The 24,441-nt window shown below is 37.0% G+C and overlaps 1 protein-coding gene across 2 annotated transcripts in view; it reads right to left on the bottom strand.

Moving 5' to 3' along the window:
- The window catches only part of RARS2 (arginyl-tRNA synthetase 2, mitochondrial), a 75,153-nt gene continuing 50,712 nt past the window's right edge, over positions 1 to 24,441 (bottom strand). Inside the window, exons 9-20 of one of the 2 annotated variants that reach the window (XM_017862515.1) lie at positions 16,502 to 16,660; positions 15,267 to 15,373; positions 10,243 to 10,338; positions 7,167 to 7,227; positions 5,868 to 5,944; positions 5,279 to 5,403; positions 4,633 to 4,700; positions 4,439 to 4,548; positions 3,907 to 4,002; positions 2,557 to 2,631; positions 1,003 to 1,066; positions 1 to 552 (exon numbers count right to left, since the gene is read on the bottom strand). In XM_017862515.1, coding sequence (XP_017718004.1) covers positions 466 to 552; positions 1,003 to 1,066; positions 2,557 to 2,631; positions 3,907 to 4,002; positions 4,439 to 4,548; positions 4,633 to 4,700; positions 5,279 to 5,403; positions 5,868 to 5,944; positions 7,167 to 7,227; positions 10,243 to 10,338; positions 15,267 to 15,373; positions 16,502 to 16,660 — 1,125 coding nt within the window. In that variant the 3' untranslated portion in view covers positions 1 to 465. Of the gene's footprint in view, positions 553 to 1,002; positions 1,067 to 2,556; positions 2,651 to 3,906; positions 4,003 to 4,438; positions 4,549 to 4,632; positions 4,701 to 5,278; positions 5,404 to 5,867; positions 5,945 to 7,166; positions 7,228 to 10,242; positions 10,339 to 15,266; positions 15,374 to 16,501; positions 16,661 to 24,441 lie in introns of those variants that run through there. The other variant, XR_001883438.1, reaches the window with a different exon arrangement.

Raw genomic sequence — 24,441 nt, 5'->3', positions numbered from 1 at the left:
TTCAGATGACTTATTTATTTAAGGATAAAGACTGAATAACTTGACAAGTCACACTTAATACAGATTCTGACACAGAATAATAGTTTAACTTTGGCTGGACGTGGTGGCTCATGCCTGTAATCCCAGCACTTTGGGAGGCCAAGGCGGGCGGATCATCTGAGGTTGGGAGTTCGAGACCAGCCTGACCAACATAGACCGCCCCCCCCCCCGTCTCTACTAAAAATACAAAATTAGTCGGGCATGATGGCATATGCCTGTAATCCCAGCTACTCAGGAGGCTGAGGCAGGAGAATCGCTTGAACCCGGGAGGCAGAGGTTACAGTGAGCCAAGATCACACCATCGCACTCCAGCCTGGGCAACGACAGAAACTCCATCTCAAAAAAAAAAATTATTCTGAACAGTAAGGCATCTAAGAATAGATAACTAGAGTTCATTTGACATTTTAAAAGCCATTTTAATGGAAATTACATCCTACATACAGGTGTTATTCCAAGAAGTTTCATTCCATTGCCTAGGACAGAACGGACAGCTTTGAAAAGATGAAGTCTGGCCTACAAAATAAAGAATGATTTAAAATATTCAATAACAGGAATGTATTCAATACATGAGAATGGTTTTCAAGGTAATTCTTCTTAATTTAAAGCAGGAACAATATGTCAAAGTGCCCTCGAGTTACTATAGGCAAGAGAAGATAAATTCCTAGCATCCCTTATAGTAAGACCTGTACATAAAGTGTCATGGAGTGGGAGTGACAGTATTATACAGTATGCCTTCAGATAAGGGAAACATCACTATAATATTTCATGTAGGAAAATGTGCTTCATAGTCTAGTATGTTGGGAAGTATATAAACATTGATTGTTACAGCCTAATTATTAGCTGAGGAAGTACACTACTACAGTTGAACAACAGAATGCTATTTTAGAAAAATTTACAAGACTGACTTAGTAATATTAGTCTGAGGAGCTAGGGATTATACAGAAAATATTCAACATAACATACCCCAGCCACTTCAGGAGGACTATCTTTTATTTGTAGTGTTTTGTGTGCCACAGCTGCAAGATGACTGAAACAGGAAGAGAGAAATCACGATGGTACCAGCAGTAATTTCCTGTTGTAAGATATGAGCTTGATACCTAATCTTACTCCTTCAACTTAATAAATAAAGCAAAGAACCAGTAAAGGATGTATTCGAAACTGTAAAGTTGAAACTGGAATTCAAAACTCAAGCTTTAGATCTTGGCCCTATTCTACTACTAAGAGGTGGGCAATTCTTAAGATTATGATTTCATTGTTAATTTTACAAATATAAAGGATTCTTTTCTAATCATTTTTCCTCATTTAGGCAACCTACAATCAAATGTATAACACAGCATGGCCTTTTCCTCTGTACAGTGAGGTGGGTAGAAACTAGTTATCCACTCTCCACACACACTGGCCACACTTCTTTAAAGTATCTTTTTAAATTTAGGTATGGCATCAAGTATAACAACGTGTTGAAGAAATGATACTTAAGATATCAGTTTTAATGATAAAATGACATTTCATAAGATTTTGTACATTAGCTGGGCGTGAGGTTGCACGCCTATAATCCCAGCTACTAGGGAGGCTAAGGCAGGAGGAGAATCACTTGAATCCAGGAGGTGGAGGTTGCAGTGAGCCAAGATCGCATTCCAGCCTGGATAACAGAGTGAGATGCTGTCTCAAAGAAGAAGAAGAAAAAAAAAAAGACTTCTTCATCTTTATATGTCTTAAGTGTCATTTAAAGGAAGAAAAAAATCCTTACATAAATCTAGAGAAGACAAGGTAAAAAGTATAATCAAGAAAACAGTCCTGATAAGTGTCTGATTTCAATAAACATTGAGTAAAAGCAAAATTTCTTTTATTAAATAGCTTTATGGAAGATACAGCTGCTGCTACACAAGGGTGGACTCAATAATTTCGATTTCAAGTTTCTAAAATAGACACCATGAAATTGTCATTAAAGATTAGAAAATTAAGTTTTCTAGCTTATTTTCTGTGCCTCTGCTTAAAATCCCTGTATGGACCCCACTGCCCTGAAAATAAGTTTAAATGCCTCAGTACATGGCAAACAGGTTTATACACGCTTCATTTATCAGCCTCCCAGGACAATGCTTACGGATCCTTTAAAATGTATTATTATGCTCTTGCTCAACTCTGGGCTTTTTTCTTCTTCCCAGCCACATTCCTTCTCCTGATTAATATCTCCTTTCCTCTGAGAAGCCCTCTCTGATCTCTCAAGGCTCGGCTGGTTGCCCTAACACCGTTTCTTATGTTCACTCTAACATAACACACATGCACTGTGCTGTAACTGTGGAGTTGTCAGTTCCCATTCTCCAGTCTTAGTGACAGTACCTTGTATCACTGAATGAATGAAGGAACATTAACTGCTAATTTGTATAGATGAAGCAATAATTTCTGTAACTAAAAGCACATCAAATTTTAGACCAAGGAATTTGTTTATGGGAAACCTTTAGATGAAAGAAAGGTCTCAAATGCCATTAAACATCTGAAAACAGGAAGATTATAAAGTACCTTAAAGTTAGAAGGTAACTGACAATATGCCTGGGTTGAAGATCCTGAGATGACTTATAAAGCACCTCGTCGAACCTAAAAGATGACAGGAACACTGAACAGGAAAAGACTGTACATGTTACACTAAGACATTAGACATTAAAAGATCATGAATATAAGATTGACTTGACATGATTAAGAGTAGAAGGTATGGCCAGGCGCAGTGTCTCACATCTGTAATCCTAGCACTTTGGGAGACCGAGGTGGGTGGATCACGAGGTCAGGAGTTTGAGACCAGCCTGGCCAATACGGTGAACCCCGTCCTCGACTAAAAATACAAAAAGTAGCCAGGCGTGTTGGCCAGTGCCCGTAGTCCCAGCTACCCGGGAGGCTGAGGCAGAATTGCTTGAGTCCGGGAAGCAGAGGTTTCAGTGAGCCGAGATTCAGTCACTGTACTCTAGCCTGGGCAACAGAGCGAGACTCTTTGTCTAAAAAAAAAAAAAAAAAAAGTAGAAGGATATGAAAAAACTGTGTGTACATTTGCAGGCAAAGGAACATTTTTCTTTCTTACAAATTCTTTGATGGCAGGGACTTCTAAATCATCTTGCTATTCCCTAGACCTAGTCCACAGCAAAACTTTTAATCATGGCTGGTGAATGTAAAAAGCCTCCAGCCATGTTTAGGAACATAAAATATAAATGAGCAAAGTCTACCCTCAATGCTAAGAAAACCCAGGTGGCTTATTTTTCCTCACATTAGCTATTGTACATGTGAGTAAATTTTTCTGATCCCAGGAAAGAACCACTAACTACTATTTAGCAATCAAAGAAAACCGCCTTGTTCATAACCACCCACATCCCTTCTAGAGATTAAGCTCTGGCATGTTTAGCTTCACCAACAATGCCCGTCAGAGCGAAAATGTGTGGTGTCTTGCCTAGCATGGGAGCATCAGATACATGTATTTGAGATTATGAACCGAAACCAAGAGGCAAATGAAGGACTTACGGTCTCTGGGAAGCTGCACAAAGGCAGGTGTTTTCCTTCACTTATCACAGAGGGCAAGAAGATGCTCTTTCTCAAACTAAAAGGTTATGCTTTTATAAGGCTTTATGTGAGCCCGAGGCGGCTAGACACGTGTGCTATTCATCAGTGATAATATTCTGAAGACCTGAAGACTGTCCTCCTTGAGCATTGTGTTAATCTATGCCCTCTGCCCTCAAAATGCAAATAATCACGTTTTAGGTATCCCTTTGGGAAAAGTCTAGAGGCAGAAGGCAGCTACTGGCCTGTTGACTCTACTGGGCAGCAAAAATGCTAATAGCCATTTTGATAAGCAGAAGCACACTTGATGATCCCTAGAAAACATCGTACCTGAGAAGATGCTGAAGAATTGAAACAGACTGTGGCTCTTGTAAACAAGCAGTGTTGAAGTCATTCAGGTACCCACATCCAAAAGTCTCTTCCAAACTGTTATCAAAAGTTTAAAGTTAAAAACATCAAAAGATTAAAAAGTCATACAAGGGCACAGAGCTCCAAGTGATGAACATCACCTTCTAATACACAATTTTGGTCTCCTTAATACAGCCCTAGACTTTGATGCCAACACTGTTTGATCTGATACTTTAATTTTCCTAAATCTATTTCTTTAGCCATACACAATGGAGGTAATAGTATATTCTTCAACAGGGTTATTCTGAGGACTAACATAATACACATAAATGTATTTCTAACATAGATGCTCAATAAAAAAATTTTTTTTTCCCTAAAAGAAGGCCTACTCTAGTCAGATCTGAATAGAAGATATTGGAAAAGCCCAGAAAACAGGGCCCCTGGTCTTAGAATCATAGGACCCAACCTAGGGAAGCACAGTGCAGTACAAGGTTTCCCTGCAGCCTCTTCTCACCTGTGGAGGCGGGCATGTGTGTACTGTAGGAAGACTCCTGTGTCCCCGCGACTCTGGAAAACACGATCCCAGCTGAACTTGTAGTCAGATAAGAGTAAACCTTTGAAGTCCTAAAACGACAGAGGAAATCTTCACTGCTGGGATTTGCTCTAGTACCAAACAAAAGGGCCTCACAGATAGGAGTCTTAACAGACCTGAATAATGAGTGCTGCGAGCCCAACCCTCTCTGCAGTCTCCTGTGGGTTCTTGAGTTCTTTAGTTGCTGAAACAGACAAAGGCAGCTATCTTTATTCTACATGACACTGTGCCAATCATGGATCCAAGTGAAGGTAATATCTGCCAAAAATGCATGCTGACAATCAAGAACAGATTTAGAATGAGTAATTTACTTTCCTAATTTAGGCTATTTTACCTTTGATAATGACATTTCCCCTGCCTACATTAAAGGAAAAGAAATCCAAATTTATTTATTCAAAAGATACTTGTAGGATATCTGATACTTAGCTTTTCAAGGATGAAGGTTAAAGTCATAAGGACTTGTGATTTGAATCCAAATTATAACATAGAAACTTCACATGACCACCCAGACAACAGAATGACAATGCTCAAGCTGTTCATGAAAAGAGGACCAAGGTTATAGCAATTCAGATTATTGAAGTGACCAATTCCCGAGCAGCAAGTATAAAAATTCTGGCACCTCTAATTAGTGAAAGCTATTTTTGACAAAGTTAGTGACACTTCAACGGAGGGACAGACATAATAAATCACACTGCCCAAAGTCCAGAGTAACACAAAAGTGGCATGTAAGTTATGACTTTAATAAGAAAAAACTGAATTCACTCTTAATTGAAGCCATGTTCTGTAGCATCCTTAATTGAATCTCATTTAAAACATCTTCTAGGAAAGTGACATCTCCTCTTCGAGTCTTCATTCCCTGCACTACTCCAAAGGGCACATGCTGGCACCTAAAAGAGTGGGCATCTAGTTAACTGAAAGTTAAACAAGAGCTGCTGCTGAAAGCATATAATACCTTTCAGAGAGTGGTTTGAACTTTAACCCTCAGAGTTTTTAAAAATTAATAAAATGAAATTGATGTGATTTGTATGCTACAAAGGACATTAAGCACATTTTCACTTTATAATCAACAGCATGTGATTAAACTACTAGTTGCCTTTAGGAGAAAAAGGAGATGTGGATTAAGAATTTTGAAAACTAAGCCATGGAGAGCAGATAACTAATAAAAATACAGTTATTAAATGTTTGTAAGGTGGAAATTATTATAACCAAGACATAATACAAACATCAAATCTACTTTTCCATACTAATATCTTGAAACAAAGAATTGAAATTTGAATGAAAAACTTTTAACCACTAGGTACATTTTCAGGCTCAGCTGACCCTGCACAATTAAGAACCATGCAGACATTACCTTTCTGCCCAGTCATATCCCATGATCTTCAGCATTTGGAATACTTGCTGAAAATGCTTTTTTTGTCCTTTATCTGTCTTGGAAAGAAAACATATATAAAATAAAAGAACAGTTACAAATTAATGTACAAAAATAGGTTGGACTTGAATCAAATTAAGATATTTGAGGTTTGACAGACTAAAGTCTTTGTCAATCGATACGTTTTAAGTAAACACAAAGAGGATGCCACAAGAAGAGTGTCTAAGTAGAGTGCTCTACAAGGGAGGGGAATAAGAGCCGTAGCACTCCACCGAGTCAGTAGGAAATGTGAACTTCAACCTTCTGAGTATTCCATTTAAATTTCTGCCCTCTCGGCTATGATGACCCTGGTCTCTGAGACCAAAGTTCAGCTCTAAATAAATATTTGATGGCAACTTTTCTTCTAAGTGAAAAGGAAGGTTTCACATGGTAAGTAAGGAAAGGGGAAAAAGATACTAGAATACCACTCAGCAATAAAAGGAACGAACTACTGACACACAGGACAGCCTGGATAGTTCTCCAGGGCATTCATTATACTGAGTGAAAAAAGCCAATCTCAACAGTTACATATTGTATAATTTCATTTATACAACATTCTTAAAGTGACAAAATTGTGCTGAAGAACAGAGCACTGGCTGCCAGGGGTTAGGATTGGGTGAAGGTGTGATAAGTGGTTGACCACGAGGGAGTTTGTTTTGTGATGGAACAGTTCTATATTCTGAATGTGGTGATGGTTACATGAATCTATACATGTGATAAAGTCTCATAAAACCACACCCACACAAACATCTACAGGAGAGTACATGTAAAAGCTGGCGAAATTTCAGTAAGGTCTCTATCAATGTTAATTTCCTGATATTGATAAAAGTACTATGGTTATATACTATCTTTGGGGGGAAACACTGTACTATTTTGAAACTTCTTGTGAGTATTAAATTACTTCAAAATAAAGTTATTTAAAAACAACTATTGACCCCAATTCAGAATTAAAAACTAAAAAACAAAAAAAACCTTGCATTATGGTGATCTGTATATATTAATTTCACATAACCATTTTACTGATTCAGGTAATTTTTTCTTACTATGAAGCAATGTAAACTTTTTCATTTCTAAGTGTTTAAACTTTTAAATAGAAGTTGCGCACTTTAAACATACTTAATATTGACTTCTCTCTGTAGTTTGACATAATTAGTTTTCCATAGTTTTTCAACATGGCATCCAATTTCTACCTCTGTAATTTTCATGAGTTAGAGATCGTAACTTTTTGTTCTGATTACTTACCACATATATCATTGTATCAAAATTATACTTGTCCATTCGATCTATAGCAGCTGCAAGATCTCTGAAAAAGTGGCCATAAACCAACAGTTACTAAGTAGATCTGGGTAATAATTGATTTTACCTATTTAATAGCAATGAGCATTTTCTAATTAAGAACTTAAATTATCCCACAGCCTGAGGAATTCCAACCACACTTAGACAATTCAAATACCACATTTTGATATAAAATGATAAAAATAGGTTTGGGGAAAACAACAATAAAACACTGGCAAAAGTAAAACCTAAAATAAATATAAATAAATAAAATTAATATATAAAAGTTCTACAACATGTAGTAATAACAACTAAAATAGCTCTGGGTGAAGTGTCTTATAGGTAAATGTTTTATGATTAAGTCTCTACTAAAAAGAATCACCCGTTACTTCTCTGCAATATATTCTCTTAACGAACATATTTAAAATATAGATGATGTAGTAAACAGGTATTGTCTAGATACTCTCCTATTAGTATTACTAAGGACTTTCAAAGTCTTGGGTCAGTCAGGGGGATACCTTCTAATGCATTTAAAAGACCATAAAGTCAGCCAGGTGTGGTGGCTCATGCCTGTAATCCCAGCAATTTGGGAGGCCGAGGTGGGAGGATCACTTGAGGTCAGGAGTTCGAGACCAGCCTGACTAACAGGTGAAACCCTGTCTCTACTAAAAATACAAAAATTAGCTGGGCGTGGTGGCGCACACCTGTAATCCCAGCTATTCAGGAGGCTGAGGCAGGAGAATCGCTTGAACCTAGGAAGTGGGAGGTGGAGTCTACAGTGAGCTGAGATCGTGCCACTGCACTCCAGCCTGAGCGACAGAGCAAGATTCCGTCTCCAAAAAAAAAAAAAGGCCATAAAGTCCTTTGACAGAATTTCTCTTTTATCTCTGATTAGATACAAGTATCTAGTTGGCATACGAAATAATGAAAAATAAACCAAAATTGCAAGTCAAGGATTATGAAATATTGAAGTTTTAAATTAGAGCTATTTTTGATTAACAACATGATACTGGAAAGACTGAAAAAATTCCTCGATCTTTTGAAATGTTAGGGATCATCAAAATGTCATTAGTACCTATCTCATGATCCTAACATTGCAAAGAGCATGCGTTCTCAATGGAGGCAAAACTGGCTAATTTTTGTGTTTTTAGTAGAGACAGGGGCTCATCATGTTGGCCAGGCTGGTTTTGAACTCCTGACCTCAGATGATCCACCCTCCTCGTCCTCCCAAAGTGCTGAGAACACAGGCAAGAGCCACTGCATATTTTTTGTAGAGATGGGTCTCATTATATTGCCTAGGCTAGTTTCAAACTTCTGGTCTCAAGTGATCCTCCTGCTTTGGCTTCCCAAAGTTCTAAGATTACAGGCGTGAGCCACTACAGTTGGCCAACAAAAAATCTTATTCTTCATGCATAAACCACAGATATACATACAATATATACACAGATACAGAATATCTGTGGGATAAAATTTCATGAGAATTGGCAATTAGGAAAAATATGGCTGAAAAGGTTGCTTGGAGGGATTATAATTTTAAAATGTTGAGAAACTTGTATAGCAGATTATCACAAAAATGATGTCACAAATAGACACTTGTGTTACATTTTTTTGGTTTGAGACAAGGACAAAACAAAGGGAAACTTTTTGATCCAATGAAAAAACACAAAAGAATAAGAACAATTTCTAGGTTGAATTTGTAGAAACTGAATTTCAAAGCCAAAAGAAGTGCCAGGTCATTTAATCCAGATCTCTCATTTCACAAAGTAGAGAATCATAGCCCAGAGAGTTAAACAACAGTCCCAGGTCTCCAGCCTCACACTCTGCTCTTTTCAGTATTCTCCTGCACTTTTGTCTGCTATAACAACTTTGATTTACAACCCCCACACAAAGGTATTCTATACAAAACCCACTAGAAGGCAGAAGCAACTGACATTAAAGCAAAGCGAAAAATCTGACATTTCAGTAAGTGGCAAAAAGAAAATTATTTTCAAAGAAAAAAAGAAAGTACAGGTGTTAAGGTAAATACACAGAAAAGTCCACATCTAATGGCAGCCTGAAAAAACACCAAATCAGGATAGTTATAGAGATCTCATGTCATAGGGCCCCTTTTCTGACGGGATGTTTCTTTTTCCAAAGAAAAATATAGGTGTTGAAAAATTGAGACCTAATGATAGCCCAAAAAAGGCACTAACCAGACCCGAATACTTACAGAGCCTCTGTTCTCAATGGATACTTCTTATAACTACTGTGCAAGGGTTTATTTATTTAATCTGTCTAGCAATAATTAGTTGATACAAAAAACTTTTCTAATATACATATTTGCTTATCTAGAAAAACAACGTACCTCTTAGATATATAAGCTCTTCTCATTTCCTAATCCCAATTGCATAGAATTGGTAAAGGGAAATGTCGAAAAGTAATAAAAATTTCCTAAGGGGAAATTAAGAGACTTGATTGGTTGCTTAAAGTACAGGTGTTAAGGTACATAATTTGTTTGGAATAAATTACGGTAGTTAATATAACAACAACAAAATATTGTGACTTTATGTTACAAAAGTGATTTGTGACCTAATATAAAATTCTGGCCTGGGGAGACACTTTTGCCACCAGTGCTTCTCTTTCCTATTAGCTTTGTCCCAGAAATAAGAGTGCTTGATAAACCCACTTCTTACTGATGAACAGAGATTGGCCCTTCCACAAAGGTCAGTCACGGAGACGGATGGAAAAAAAATGTGACATGGCTGCCTTCTCCCTCAGCCTGCTTTACCAAATCCCAACAAGGTCTGGTATTTATGTGCATGTAAGATGTTCTTTACAGCATGAGGAAACCCCTGAGCTAATACGGTCATCTTTTAGTATACATTTCCTGCCAACATGCCATTGTAAAATACTTTTAGTTGATTATGAAGTACTTCAGTTTTACAGCTTATAGAATAATGTCGTCAGCTGTGGAGTTCGATAATGCATAATTAATTGTAAATAGTTTTTCATCTGAAAGCAACAGATTTAGAACCAAATGTTTACCCTCACAGAGGCTACAAACCTGGTTGCATAGAGAGAAGTACCATCACTTCGCATTACAGTACAAATTGAGGAGGGGTCGCCATTCCCAGAGAGATCTACAACAGCCGTTCCTTTTCTAGAAATGCAAAAAGGTAACTTTGAAGCAACATAATAAATTCAGACCTTTAAAACTGTAATATCTAAAACATTATCTTCAGCAAACCAGAAGCTATTTTTATTACCCACGTTGCAATAAGCAATGCCAATTCAAGCTTTGACCAACAATGGTAAAAAACAAGAATATGACCAAGAATCTCTTACGAATGGGTATGATGTAATATTTGGTTATCTTAGCTTTTAAATCTGTAGTTCCGGATAAGGTACTCAGAAATAAAATCTTTAATACACCCAGTTGAAAAATGAGATGCAGCTGCATCGTAACTATGAAATGTCACACATTCTCCTTCTACGGTATTATAACATTCAATATTGGGCTAATTTTTAACATGCCACAAAGTACCCAAGTATTAAAACTACAGATTTTTGTCTTTCCTGTATGACCAAACTTTGGCATCTGTATATGACAATCTAAAAATTTTCCTTAGGGACATTACTGAGGATGCTATTAACTACGTTTCACATCTTCCTTATAAATATGACAGGAGAAATTTTGCTTTGGTACTATGAAAAGTGACATGTCTCTTAAGCAATTGGTTTGCCTCTACATTATAGACGTCTGGGCTTCTTTCACTGGTATTTCTCTGATTAGCTGACAGGGAGCTAAAAGCTAAATTAGAAAACAGGCAAGAAACAAAAATAAAACTTATCCAAATTGGAAAAGAAGTTAAATTGTCTCTGCAGGTAATATGATTTTTTTTTCAATATGATCTTATAAATAGAAAACTCTGAATATGATCTTGTAAGTAGAAAACCCTGAAGATTCCGCCAAAAAACTGTTAGAATTAATAAATGAATTTTGTAAAGCTGCAGTATAGAAAATCAACATACAAAATCAGTAGTTTTTTTTTTTTTTTTTTTGACATAGAGTCTCACTTTGTTACTGAGACTGGAGTGGTGCAGTGGCACGATCTCAGCTCATTGCAACCTCCGCCTCCTAGGTTCAAGCAATTCTCCTGCCTCAGCCTCCCAAGTAGCTGGAATTAGGCATGCACCACCACATCCAGCTAATTTTTATGTTTTTAGTAGAGACAGGTTTTCACTATGTTGGCCGGGCTGGTCTCGAACTCCCGACCTCATGTGATCCACATACCTCGGCTTCCCAAAGTGCTGGGATTACAGGCGTGAGCCACCGCGCCCGGCCAAAAATCAGTAGCATTTCTATACACAACAACAAACTATCTGAAAAAGAAATTAAAAAAAAAATTCCATTTATAATAACGTCAACAAAATCAAAATGGGAATAAATTTAACCAAGGAGGTAAAATATCTGTACACTGAAAACTATGTAACACTGATTAAAGAAATCAAAACACAGATAAATGGAAAGATATCCTGTATTACTGGATTGGAAAAATCAATATTTTAAAAATGTCCATACCACCAAAAGCAATCTACAGATTCAATGCAATCTCCACCAAAATTCCAGTGGCATTTTCACAGAAATAGAAAATCAATCATAAAATTTATATGGAACCACAAAAAACCCCCAAATACCCCAAGCAATATTGAGCAAAAAGAATAAAGCTGGGCCAGCTGTAGTGGCTCACGTCTATAATCCCAGCACTTTGGAAGGCCAAGGCAGGTGGATCACTTGAAGCCAAGAGTTCAAGACCAGCCTGGGCAACATGGTGAAACTCCATCTCTACTAACAAATACAAAAATCAATCAGCTGGGTGTGGTGGCACATGCCTGTAATCCCAGCTACTTGGGAGGCTAAGGCAGGAGAATAGCTTGAACCTGGAGGTGGAGGTTGTAGTGAGACAAGAAAGCACCAATGCACCACAGCCAGGACGACAAAGCCAGACCCTGTCTCCAACAACAACAACAACAAAGCTGGAGGCATTGCACTACCTAATCTCAACATCTACTACAAACTATAGTAATCAAAACAGCATCATACTAGACAAAAACATAGAGATCAATGGAATAGAATAGAGAGCCTAGATACAAATTCACGGTCAACTGAATTTTTTTTTTTTTTTTGACATGGAATTTCGCTCTTATTGCCCAGGCTGGAGTGCAATGGCTCGATCTCGGTTCACCGCAACCTCTGCCTTCTGGGTTCAAATGATTCTCCTGCCTGAGCCTCCCAAGTAGCTGGGATTATAGGCATGTGCCACCACACCCAGCTAATTTTTGTATTTTTAGTAGAGATGGGGTTTCTCCATGTTGGTCAGGCTGGTATCGAACTCCCGACCTCAGGTGATCTGCCCGCCTCGGCCTCCCAAATTGCTGGGATTACAGGCGTGAGCCACCGTGCCCAGCCAGGTCAACTGATTTTTGACAAAGGTGCCAAAATAACACAGTAAGAAAGGGACAGTCTTGGCCAGGTGCGGCGGCTCACGCCTGTAATCCTAGCACTTTGCGAGGCGAAGGCAGGTAGATCACAAGGTCAGGAAATTGAGACCATCCTGGCCAACGTGGTGAAACCCTGTCTCTACTGAAAATACAAAAATTAGCTGAGTGTGGTGGCGTGTGCTTGTAATCCCAGCTACTTGGGAGACTGAGGCAGGAGAATCGCTTAAACCCAGGAGGCAGAGGTTGCACTGAGCCAAGATCATGCCACTGCACTCCAGTTTGGCAACAGAGCGAGACCCCATCTCAAAAAAATAAAAGGACAGTCTCTTCAATAAATGACATTGGGAAAACTGGATATCCATATGCAGAAGAATGAAACTAGATCCTTATCTCTCACCATGTACAAAACTCAACTCAAAGTGGATTAAAGACAAATCTAAGACCTGAGCTGTAAAACTATTAGAGGAAAACACTGAAGTCTTGGCACCAAGATTTCTTGGAGCTAGTCCTCAAAGCATAGGCAACAAAAGCAAAAATACACAGATAGGATTGCATAAAACTAAAAAAGCTTCTGCACAGCAAAGAAAACAATCAACAAAGTGAAGAGACAACCTAGAGCATGAAAGAAAATATGTGGAAAACATGTATCTGATAAGAGGTTAATAGGAAAATATATAAGGAACTCAACTCAATGGAAAAACAAAAACAAAAAACTAAACCAAACCAACACCACCACCAAAAAAAAACCCAATTAAAAAGTGTGCCAAAGAAGCCATTATCCTCAGCAAACTAATGCAGGAACAGAAAACCAAATACGGTATGTTCTCACTTGTAAGTGGGAGCTGAACAATGTGAACACAGAGACATAAGGAAGGAAAGAACACACACTGGGGCCTGTTGCGGGATGGGTGGTGGGAGCGCATCAGGAAAAATAGCTAATGGATGCTGGGCTTGATACTTAGGTGATGGGTTGATAGGTGCAGCAAATAGCAAATCACCATGGCACACATTTACCTATGTAACAAATCTGCACATCCTGTACACATGCCCGGGAACTTAAAAAAAGAAAAAGAAAAAAAAGAAAACAAAAACGTGGGCCAAAGACCCATACAGACATTTCTCAAAAGAAGGCAAACAAAAGACTAACAAGTATATGAAAAGGTGCTGAACATCACTAATCATCAGGGAAACGCAAAATTAAAACCACAATCCACAATAAGAAATTTCTTCACACTTGTTAAGATGGCTTTTATCAAAAAAAAAAAAAAAAAAAAAAAAGATAAACGTTGGCAATGATGTGGATAAAAGGGAACCCTTGTATACTAGTGGTGGGAATGTTAGTATAGCCATTATGGAAAACAATGTGGAGGTTCCTCAAAAAACTGAAAACAGAACCTCCATGTATATGATCCAGCAAACTCACATCTGGGTATACATCCAAAGAAATTGGAATCAGTATGTCCAAGTGAAATCTGCCCTACCATGGTTATTGTAACATTACTCACAATAGCCAAGATGTGAATTAACCTTAACAGATGAGTGGACTTTAAACTATACAATGTTATACAACAGGTAATATGCAGGTAATATACAACAGGTAATATGCAGCCTTAAAAAAAAGGAAATCCTGTCATTTGTGATAACATGGATAAACTGAAAGGACATTATGCTCAGTGAAATAAACGATGCACAGAAAACAAATACTGCATAGTCTCACGTGTGGAATCTAAAAAATTCCAATCATAGAAGCAGAGAAGTAGAATGGAGGTTACCAAGGGCAGGGAATGGGGAGATGTTGGTTAAAGGCTACAAAGTTAAACAGGAGTAAGTTTGGGAGATCTATTGTACAGCATTGTGAGTATAATTAACAATAATGCATAGTACATTGGAAAACTGCTAACAGAGATTTTAAATGTTCTCATCATAGGTAAGTAGGTAACGGTAACGGATATGTTAATTAGCTTGATTTAAACATTTCACAGTATGCATATAAATATCAAATCATGTTGTGCACCATAAACATATACAATGTGTCATTCATCAATCACAACTTTTTTTTAAAGAAAAAAATCTACCATAAGCAAGGAAACAGAATTCCAGGAGGGATATGCTAACATCATCTCTGACTTTATATTACTTTTCCTGCCTCTACTTCCTGTTTTCATCATTTTCCTCATTTATAAGCCTGTTGTAGTATACTTATTTTCATATGCTGCCTTAAATATTTTTTGAAAAGGCAGGGATTTCTTTTAAAAGGTAAAACTGAGTCAGAAGATAATAAGATTTATTTCTTTTTTTCAGTTATACCATTATTAGGTTATATGACGTTAGGAAGGTCACTTATATTTTCTGTGCTTCAGTTCCCATCTTTATAAAAAAACAAGTAACATTGTTTCTCCAAACCTTAACAGCTTTTGCTATGGCAGCAAAATACAGAATGTGGGAAAGTACTCTGAAAAGGAAAAAGCACTATAAAAAATCCCAAGAAAGCTGCGCATTGCATTCTGTTGTCCTTACTCAAAGGATACATCAATAACAATTTCAAAGAACAAATAATTTTACTAAAGAATAGAAACCTGATCATACATTGTTTTCAGCAGGAGTCCTTTACTCTCCAGCAACTTTAAGACTTCTTGAGATTTTTCACGATAAAATGATTCTCCTGAATATTCATCAAAATATACTCCCAGACGCTAAAAGAGTTCAGAAACAAAAAGACAAAGAAATGTTAATTGAATCTCCTATTCTTACCCTAAGGCAAAATTAAGGATGCTCTACCACCTGTCATACACATGAACACAATAAAAATTAAATTAAGGGCTGAGTGTGGTGGCTCATGCCCATAACCCCAGCACTTTAGGAGGCTGAGGCAGGAGGATCACTTGCACCCGGGAGTTCAAGACCAGCCTGGACAAGATGGTGAGGACCTGTCTCTTTATTTTTGTTAAAAAAAAAAAAATCACTCCTCTCCTCAAACCTCCTAATAGTTTTCACTATACCAGTCAAGTCCTCACAGTGGTACCATGCTCTGCAATATAGTAATCACTAGGCCCAAGTGACAATCTAAACTGTTAAACTGGAATTAAGCAAAATTGAGAATTTAGTTCTGTCACACTATTCACACTTCAGGCCACGTGTGGTTGGTGGCTACTGAAGGAGACGGCCACAGATACAGAAGATTCCCATCACCACAAAAAGCAATGGATAGCCCTAGAGAAATCCTAGAATTATGCCCCATATGCTACTAGCTCTTCAACCTTCTCCTGTCGTTCATCTTGCTTACTTACTCCAGTTACATGGGCTTCTTTACAAAATTCTCCTCATTCCACCTAAAGACTCCATATCTGATCTCCTCAGCTGGCATCTAACACCATCTAATAAAAAAATAGTTATTTCTTGCTTTATCTTTAATTTGTTTAGTTTGTGCTCTGTCTTTAGGCTAGAATGTAAGGTCCACGAGAACAATGGTTTTCCCTCTTCTATTTGCTGTTGTATTATTCCCTACTCACCAAATGTTTATTAAATGAATCAATTTATTAACTATCACATACCGGTTTAAGGAAGTGAAAGAACAAAAAATAAATACGAAAGAGTGAAGGAATGCTAGAACAGAAAAGCCAGATAAAAATGAAGTATGAGAATATCACCTGATACTGGTTTAGGATTATTTTGCAGTTCTTTCAGCCCAAAAAACAAAATTTGAGTCCTAATTTTAATTCATCTATGGATCTATTATTAAAACACAAGCAACTTTACTATGCAGGTTACAGCCAAGAGCTGCACCGCATCATGGGAAAGCAGAAGGGAGGGTCAACCAGTACCTTGTAAACCCGAACGTACTCTTCAATGCTTAAGTCCCGAAATCTTTGCCACAGTGAAAGTGCTTGCACATCGCCCAGTTCCAATCGTTGGAAGAACTCCCGTGCTGATTTTGCTACACTTTTATCATCTGCTGCTTCTTTATTAACTTGTACATAAACCTAAAGGTACAATAGTACATTAAATGAAGTATATAACCAGTCACTGTTATCTCTAACACAGAAAGAAAGCAAAAAAGCACATTCTGAGAATTCTCATTGAAAATTTTCCAAGTTGGGTACATTACAGAGTGTAACTTTTCTTTTTTTTGCCATGGGCCCTTGGTGAAGCCTATTGACACCTTCTCAAAATGTTTCTAAATTCATAAAATAAAATACACAGGGTAACGAAGAAAAGAATTACTTTGAAATAACCAAATAGCCGAAAATTAATTTGTGATATAGTAATGGAGGAAAATACTCAATTTCTGAGACAGGTTAGGGAAAATAAAGTATAATTTTTTCTTTCCGTCCAAATCCACAGACCCCCAGGGTAAGAATATCTATTTAAGACTAAGCTGGCATTTCTTCTGTTTTTTTCGAAATGCCGTATTATTATCCTGTAACTTCACTGAGAAAGGTTGAATAAAGTAGGATGGCTCGATCTGGCAAAGAAAACAGCTAAAGGATGATTTAGCATTTGTTTTAATCGAATATTTTTAAACTGTTCTCTAAACAGCTTACTATGTAAAGACCAATAAAATAGGTGATCTTAGTAAAAAAGACAGCTTTTAGATAGTTAGTGTAATTATACTCTAAACTCAGGATCCTAAAAACTGTGTGGAGCGCCTCTTCCGGAGTTTTATTTTGCATCACCTGTCTTAGCTGGTTTAGTTCCATACCCAGCCAAGGACTAGGGTGGAGTTGATGGTTTATTAAGGGTTCAGGCTTACTCTTCCAGCTCTAGGAATCTGGGTTCCCAATGTAGTTTCAATCATTTTCCAGTCTCCAAAATATAATGTTAATAAATGACATTAAAATATTAATATTACAGTTCAAGTAGTACTAAAGTTATACATATGGACTACAAATATTTTATTTACAAATTGTAACTCACTTGCAGGTTGAAACATCAATAACTTTACTATCACATTATTCTCAGAAAGCTATTAAAGTCTCATGAAAGCAATAAAAATGGGTGAGTAAACTATGAAAAAATAAGGCTTCTAAACTCTTACAGTGTTGTTATCAAAATATCCGGACAGCAGTATTTGGATAGAAAAAATGATTTTACTGCTGGAGGACACACTGGCTTATACCCACTAGATACTACCAACAAATGGGACAGGGCATTAAACATCTCTCAAGGTAAGAAAGTTTCACCTTTCATAGATGATTTATGTTAATTACTCGAATGACAGACTTAAATAAATAAATACTGCTAAATAAAAGTTAAAATTACCTTTTTTTCCCCCTAGAAAAGAGTTAACATAGCAGGCCTGATACTATTATATTTAAAACATCCTGCTTGCAAGGTTGGCCACCGGCTGGCATTGATTAACTTAGATTTTTGGGAATGTTTCCACCAACTTAACAGATAAAAGTGGTCACTGTGCCTAAACTGTGTGTGCAAACAATACAGCTTAGGCTGAACTTCTGCTTTCCTTCTGGGAGTTTGGGATTTAGGACATTCTAAGCAGAGGGTACCTACATGACCAACTCTCAATAAAAACCTTGGACACAGGGTATCTAATGAACTTTGCCAGTGGACATTTCACATGTACTCTCAAAATTTGCTGCTAGAAGTATGTGCACCTTGTGTGACTCCACTGGGAAAATCTGGGAGTTTGGAAAGTCTGGTTTCCTCTGGACTTTACCCCATATGTGCCTTTTCCCTCTGCGATTTTGCTTTGTATTCCTTCACTGTAATAAATCATAGCCACAAGTAAGACTATGCTGAGTTCTAGGAGTCCTCCAAGTGAATCACTGAATCGGGGAGAGGGGTGGCCTTGGGATACCTGACACATATCATAAAAAGGTGACGTTTGCATAGTCCTATTAGTAAGTCCAGAATAATATGTACAATGTCAGTTAGAAAACAAAGAAGATTCTGGTAAGGTGTGGGAAAACAAAGAGGGTCCCCATAAGATAGTAAACTGCAGACTTCTTGATTTTTGAATGACCCAGCCATTGCCAACTGCTTAACAGTCCAGTATACAGATGTTAAAAACATAAAAATATATTCACAAATGGTTTTCGATTCTATCTCACACAAGTTATAAGCAAACATATGCAAAATGTCCTTATTTTCACAAAAAACTTTTTTTTTTTTTCATAAAGCCTTTCTCCAGGGTGAAGTTTTTTTGTTTTAAATCTAGGACTTTAAACTCAAATAACCAAACATTTAAATCTATTATGCATTCAAGCTACTGATTAGGACTATTTTAGGAAAAAACTTCACCAGAATCTCTCTTCTTAAAAAAATAAAAATAATAAATCAAAAAGCCCTTAAAAACATGTGGAATATTCTTATATTTCTGCCAATATGTAGTTATAAACAAACATTAGTGAAAATCAACTGACACTATCAAAGAGAAGAGCTTTAATAAGCACTTTCCCAATATACCTATAAATGCCCAATATAAAACCTATACAGTTAGTATGAAGCTTTTTTACCCTTAGGAAATTACGCATTTTGAAGATATCTTCCTTTTAAGCTAGATTTTAGACACAAAGAGATTAAAAGGCAATTTTAATTTGGGCTTTGATAATAAGGACAGCATGGTCTTAGTAAAGTTTTTGAGGATGGAAACACAATTTTCTTTAAAAAAAACACAAAAACCAGTTGGTTTCCATTAGGGAATAAACTAAATGTCTTAGACTTCTTTAAAAAAAATTATTCCCCTTTCCCTATTTCTAGATATTGGGCCTGCCACAAAGCATAAAAATTTATTTTGAATTTAACTGAGATAATTATAGTAAACTCTTGGGCTGATCTGCCCAAATATAAAGAACTAAGCACGAAAATTAAAAGTAGTAGGATAAACCTTTCTTATCCCTTTAAATTTGATCCTAGAATACCATTAGCCACATGGGCACAGTTCAACTCCTTGATGGGGGCTCTAACCCCACTTATAGCCATGCTTGTCTTAGAAATACTGACAACTGCTAAGGATGGTTAGCAAAACTTAGAAACCACAGACCCTGTTTTAATATATTTGTCATCTTAAAATGCATTGAATTTTTACCTCGTTGTTTAGAAAAGAGTATGTAAAAATAATCATGATTATAATTTGAACAAACAACTTCACTATTTAATGCTGTTTCATGCCTTGATCAGAAATTTCTTAGCTGCTAGTTGATTCCTAATATGAAATGAAAAATTAAAGACATTCAAATGAGTTCACATAATTAAAACTGAATATGTCGATATTGCAAACAGTTAACAATAAAGCCAAAATGTGGTAGGTAAAAAAATAACTAATTTGAGCTAATTCATGAGTTATCAAATTTCTCCTCCTTAATACATTATTAGTAGTACATGAACTGCATTTCACCTTCCATTCATCTTTTCATACTTGGAATCTCTTACTTTTACTCTGTGTACATACATAACCACATTCATTATATCTTATATCTTTATTAAGGGATGATAATTATTAACTCCTTGAAGAGCACCACACACTAGCACCTTAATAAACGTTAACATTTCTTATGCTGACAGAAGTATTTTTTGCACATTTCAATGGTGTCAGATATTTACTGAGCTATTCATGTGTACTTTGTCCTTGCTAGGTATTTCAAAACTCATTCTAAGAGGAAGACTAAGAGGACAATGAGACACTGTAGTGTTGTCCCAAACAAGCAGAGAGAGGGTAGAAAAGCAAGCAGTGTTGGGAAGGGACAGCAAGGAACAATGGCCAAGTGGAGAAATGCCAGGATAGAGGAAAGGAGAATTACCTAGAATGGGGAGGAGATGGGGAAGACTTCCAGGAGGAGCAGAAGCTAGGAAGTAGAATGGTGCAGGCAGGCCCACAGTGGGAAATGATTCACGGTGTGTGTACATAGCAACCTGGTCTCTAGGCCTGTGGACAGGGCAAGGACAACCAGCTAATGTCTGTCACACAAGAAGAGCTGCATGCCTCCAAGCATCATATAGGCTGGGATACTAAACATATAAGAGACCAGTGTGCACTGAAGACAAGAGTCCTCTAGGACTGTCCTAGGAGGCACCTAAGAGCCTGGGGAACTTTGCATGATTTGGGAGATGGGAAATTCTTAACAATGACTTACACTGACTACTCTCAAAAGTGATGGCTGGAATCAGATTTTCTTATACTTATAATTTAAAAACTATTTCTTGCATATAAATGTCATTAAGAAACAAAATTAATACTAGCCATAACAGTAACATTCCCTGGAAAAAGAAATGTAACTTAAATGATGAAATCTTGAACGTAATTTTCATAAAATAAAACTTCAACTGCATAAATATCCCTACATGTGACAAGAATTTAGTCTTGAATTATTTACTTAAAGTTGAGAAATTGGAGACTCTAAAGTTAGGAAAAACACTGTCTCTTGAGGAATAGATACTAATTCTACGTTTTAAAAAATGAGAGCAAGTAAACTTTATCACTCACTGAATTGGTACATTGATCTTGTCCTATTTTTTTAAATACTTTTTTTGTCTACTGACATGGGGAAGCTCAGGGTCAAAACTATTATGTAATATTATCTAGTGATACATTAACCCCTGACTTTCTATTTTTCTTTTATTAAATGCCCATCACTGTAATTACCTTAAATCCTGTTAGAAAGGGTTAAGGTAGAAATACTGAAATAGAACCTTTGAAGGCCATTTTGAACTGAAAAAATTTATACTACTTGTGTTATTATGTAACTTTTTTTTTTTTTTTTTTTTTTTTTTTGAGACAGAGTCTCGCTCTATTGTCCAGGCTGGAGTGCAGTGGTGTGATCTCAGCTCACTGCAACCTCCATCTCTTGGGTTCAAGCGATTCTTGTCTTCAGCCTCCTGAGTAGCTGGGATTACAAACATGCACCACCACGCCCAGCTAATTATTTGTATTTTTGTTTTAGTAGAGATGGGGTTTGCCATGTTGCCCAGGCTGGTCTCAAACTCCTGAGCTCAGGCAATCCACCCGCCTCAGCCTCCCAAAGTGCTAGGATTGCACACTGCACCTGGCCTATGTAACCTTTTTTAATGTCAGTGCTAGGATACAGGCTAATGCATATTTTATTGGCATGACATTTATCTCTTATAAGATGCTGCCCTTACATTTCATAAGAATGACTATGGTTACAAAAGTCATATTAGTAGGCAATATGCAATGAGTCAAGTTCTATTAATAAAACCTTCTGTAGCAAAAAAAGTGGTTAATATGCTTAGCGATATGGTTAGATATTAAAGTCCATTCAAATAATTTAAATCTAAAAGGAAGCCTGATAAGTTACCTTTAAAAGCATTATTAAAATAGGTAAAAGTAAATGATGACACCCACATATCCATGATTCAGATTTAATACTTGTGAACTTTCACCATAAGAAATTACTTTTTGCCTGGGTGTGGTGGCTCACACCTGTAATCCCAGCATTTTGGGAGGCCAAGGTGGGCAGATCACAAGGTCATGAGTTTGAGACCAGCCTGGCCAACGTGGTGAAACCCCATCTCTAGCAAAAACACAAAAAAATTAGCTGGGCATGGTGGTGCGCGCCTGTAATCCCAGCTACTCGGGAGGCTGAGGCAGGAGAATCATTTGAACCCGGGAGGCAGAGGTTGCAGTGAGCTGAGATCGCACCACTATACTCCAGCCTGGGCAACAGAACAAGACTCCATCACGAAAAAAAAAAGAAATTACTTTTCAATTAAGTGGAAAGGCTTTTTGACATATTGTCTAAAGCTTACTGCAAATATTTTCCTGAATCACTAATGTGAATTCTAAATTAAAAAAAATTAGTTATTTAACAGCCAATTCACAAGGTAAGAGGGAACTATAACAAAACTACTTCCCTGCTTTGTAACTGAAAAAAAAAATATTAGAATAATTAAAGTTTCAAATGCTGGCCAACAAAATCCTAGGTCCATATACAAAACAGCTAGATGTCATGGGAAAAAAATGCTATAAGGTACAGAGAAAAACCAGTAGTGAAACATATGCACCAAAATGGAAATGCAATAAATGACTGTGGGTGTTAAATATTTTCATCAAAGAAATTCTGCAACTATCATATCATTTCCAAGCTAGCTGAGAAACTGAATATACTAATAGTGATTATAGTACAATTTAGAGAATACTGATCATAGTGCAATTTAGAGGAAGGCAGGCCATAAAATCTGCTTCTGGATGGCCTCTGCCAAAGTCAAACAAATATGCCAGAAGGCTGAAAGTGCCAAAACTCAACTACAAATTGTGTCCCCGGTATAGCAACTCAGGGGATGAAAGATAGGAAAATTCTATATACATAATTAAACCAATGGAAATCAAAGGCTCATAAAGCCATTCTATAGTGGGGGTGTGTGGGCATTCACCGCATAGAGCACTCAGGAGCCAGACTACCTGTGCCAGAATCCTGGGTTTGGTCCGTGGTTTCCTCTGCAGTAAACTGTGTTAACAAAGTAAGTTAAATTCTGACAAATGGTAATTAGTGTATCCTATAATAGTTATTTATCTCCTGGACAAACAATACATTTTATATTCCACAACTTACATATAATTAGAGAAGGGGGCAAAAGAGAACTGTAAGAGCAAATTCATTCAGGCATTTACTGCAAGCCATAGTATTTAGGGCTGTGGATAAGGAAGATAACGAAGACATGGTCCTTCCTCTCAGAGAACTCACTACTAACTATAACTCGATAAGGAAAAAAACAAGTGTTCGACCAAAGCTTTGAGAAAACAGATTTTCACAAATAAGAAAGAGTAAATGCAGATCGTCTTAAAGTTTTCCTTCGAATATCAACCAACATTATTTACCAATACACCAAGCACTTTCCAAGCTTAGAATCACTATTTCTGACTTTCTGGTCACCTATTCTGGTGACCAGAAATAATCATGTGGCAGAGCCTCTGTATTACCACCTACGCTATTTTCTTTTAGAAAGAGAATAACATCATTTATTAACATTTGCTTACAGCTCAAAAAAATTCCTCATTTATGCTAACAGTTGTTTTTGAAAGTAATCCAAAGTGACAAATGTAATTTTAAAATGCAAACTGAGTCTACAAAATTCGCATAAAGATATAATAACCTGTAGGCTGCCATTTTAGGCTTTGCATGTTTTCTGTCCTGCAAAAGGAGAAGGAAAAGAGCAAGTGAGTAATGGTCTTGTCGTCTGTTACAAATAGCAAAGTGGGTGTATCTGACTTGCCTTCTTTTGTCTTTAAATGCAGTTTCCTGGTGAATCTATTAGGCAAAAGAACACTAATGAAAGCAACACAATTATTATTCGACTTTTTAGTTATTCACAGAAGTACCTTGTTGCCCTTAGGCCTTCTATAAGTGTACTCATCAGTAAATAACCTCTAACACAGATGTTGATCTTCCACTATTTTTGAGTCTCTAAAGGCAGGAAATTATATTAAACTGCATAGAAAGAAATATACTCTTAGGTTTCCGTGGAGTTTGAAAACAGATTTTCCTGAAATATTTAAAATATTGTACAGCTTCGGCAACACAGTGAGACTTCGCCTCCACAAAATGGCGAAAAATCCCCACAAAACCTATACCTACCTATATAGGGCCAGGCACAGTGGCTCATGCCTATAATCCCAATACTTTGGGAGTTTGAGGTGGGAGGATCACTTGAAGCCAGGAGTTGGAGACTTGCCTGGACAACATGGCAAGACCCTATTGCTATTTAAAAAATTAAATAGGCTGGATGTGGTGGCTCACACCTATAATCCCAGCACTTTGGGAGTTTGAGGTAGAGGATTGCTTGAGCC

Source organism: Rhinopithecus bieti, unplaced genomic scaffold, assembly GCF_001698545.2.
Source record: "Rhinopithecus bieti isolate Rb0 unplaced genomic scaffold, ASM169854v2 scaffold_64799, whole genome shotgun sequence".
NCBI lineage: Eukaryota > Metazoa > Chordata > Mammalia > Primates > Cercopithecidae > Rhinopithecus > Rhinopithecus bieti.
Note: the sequence above shows the minus strand (reverse complement) of the source record. Positions and strands in the feature narration are given on the sequence as shown.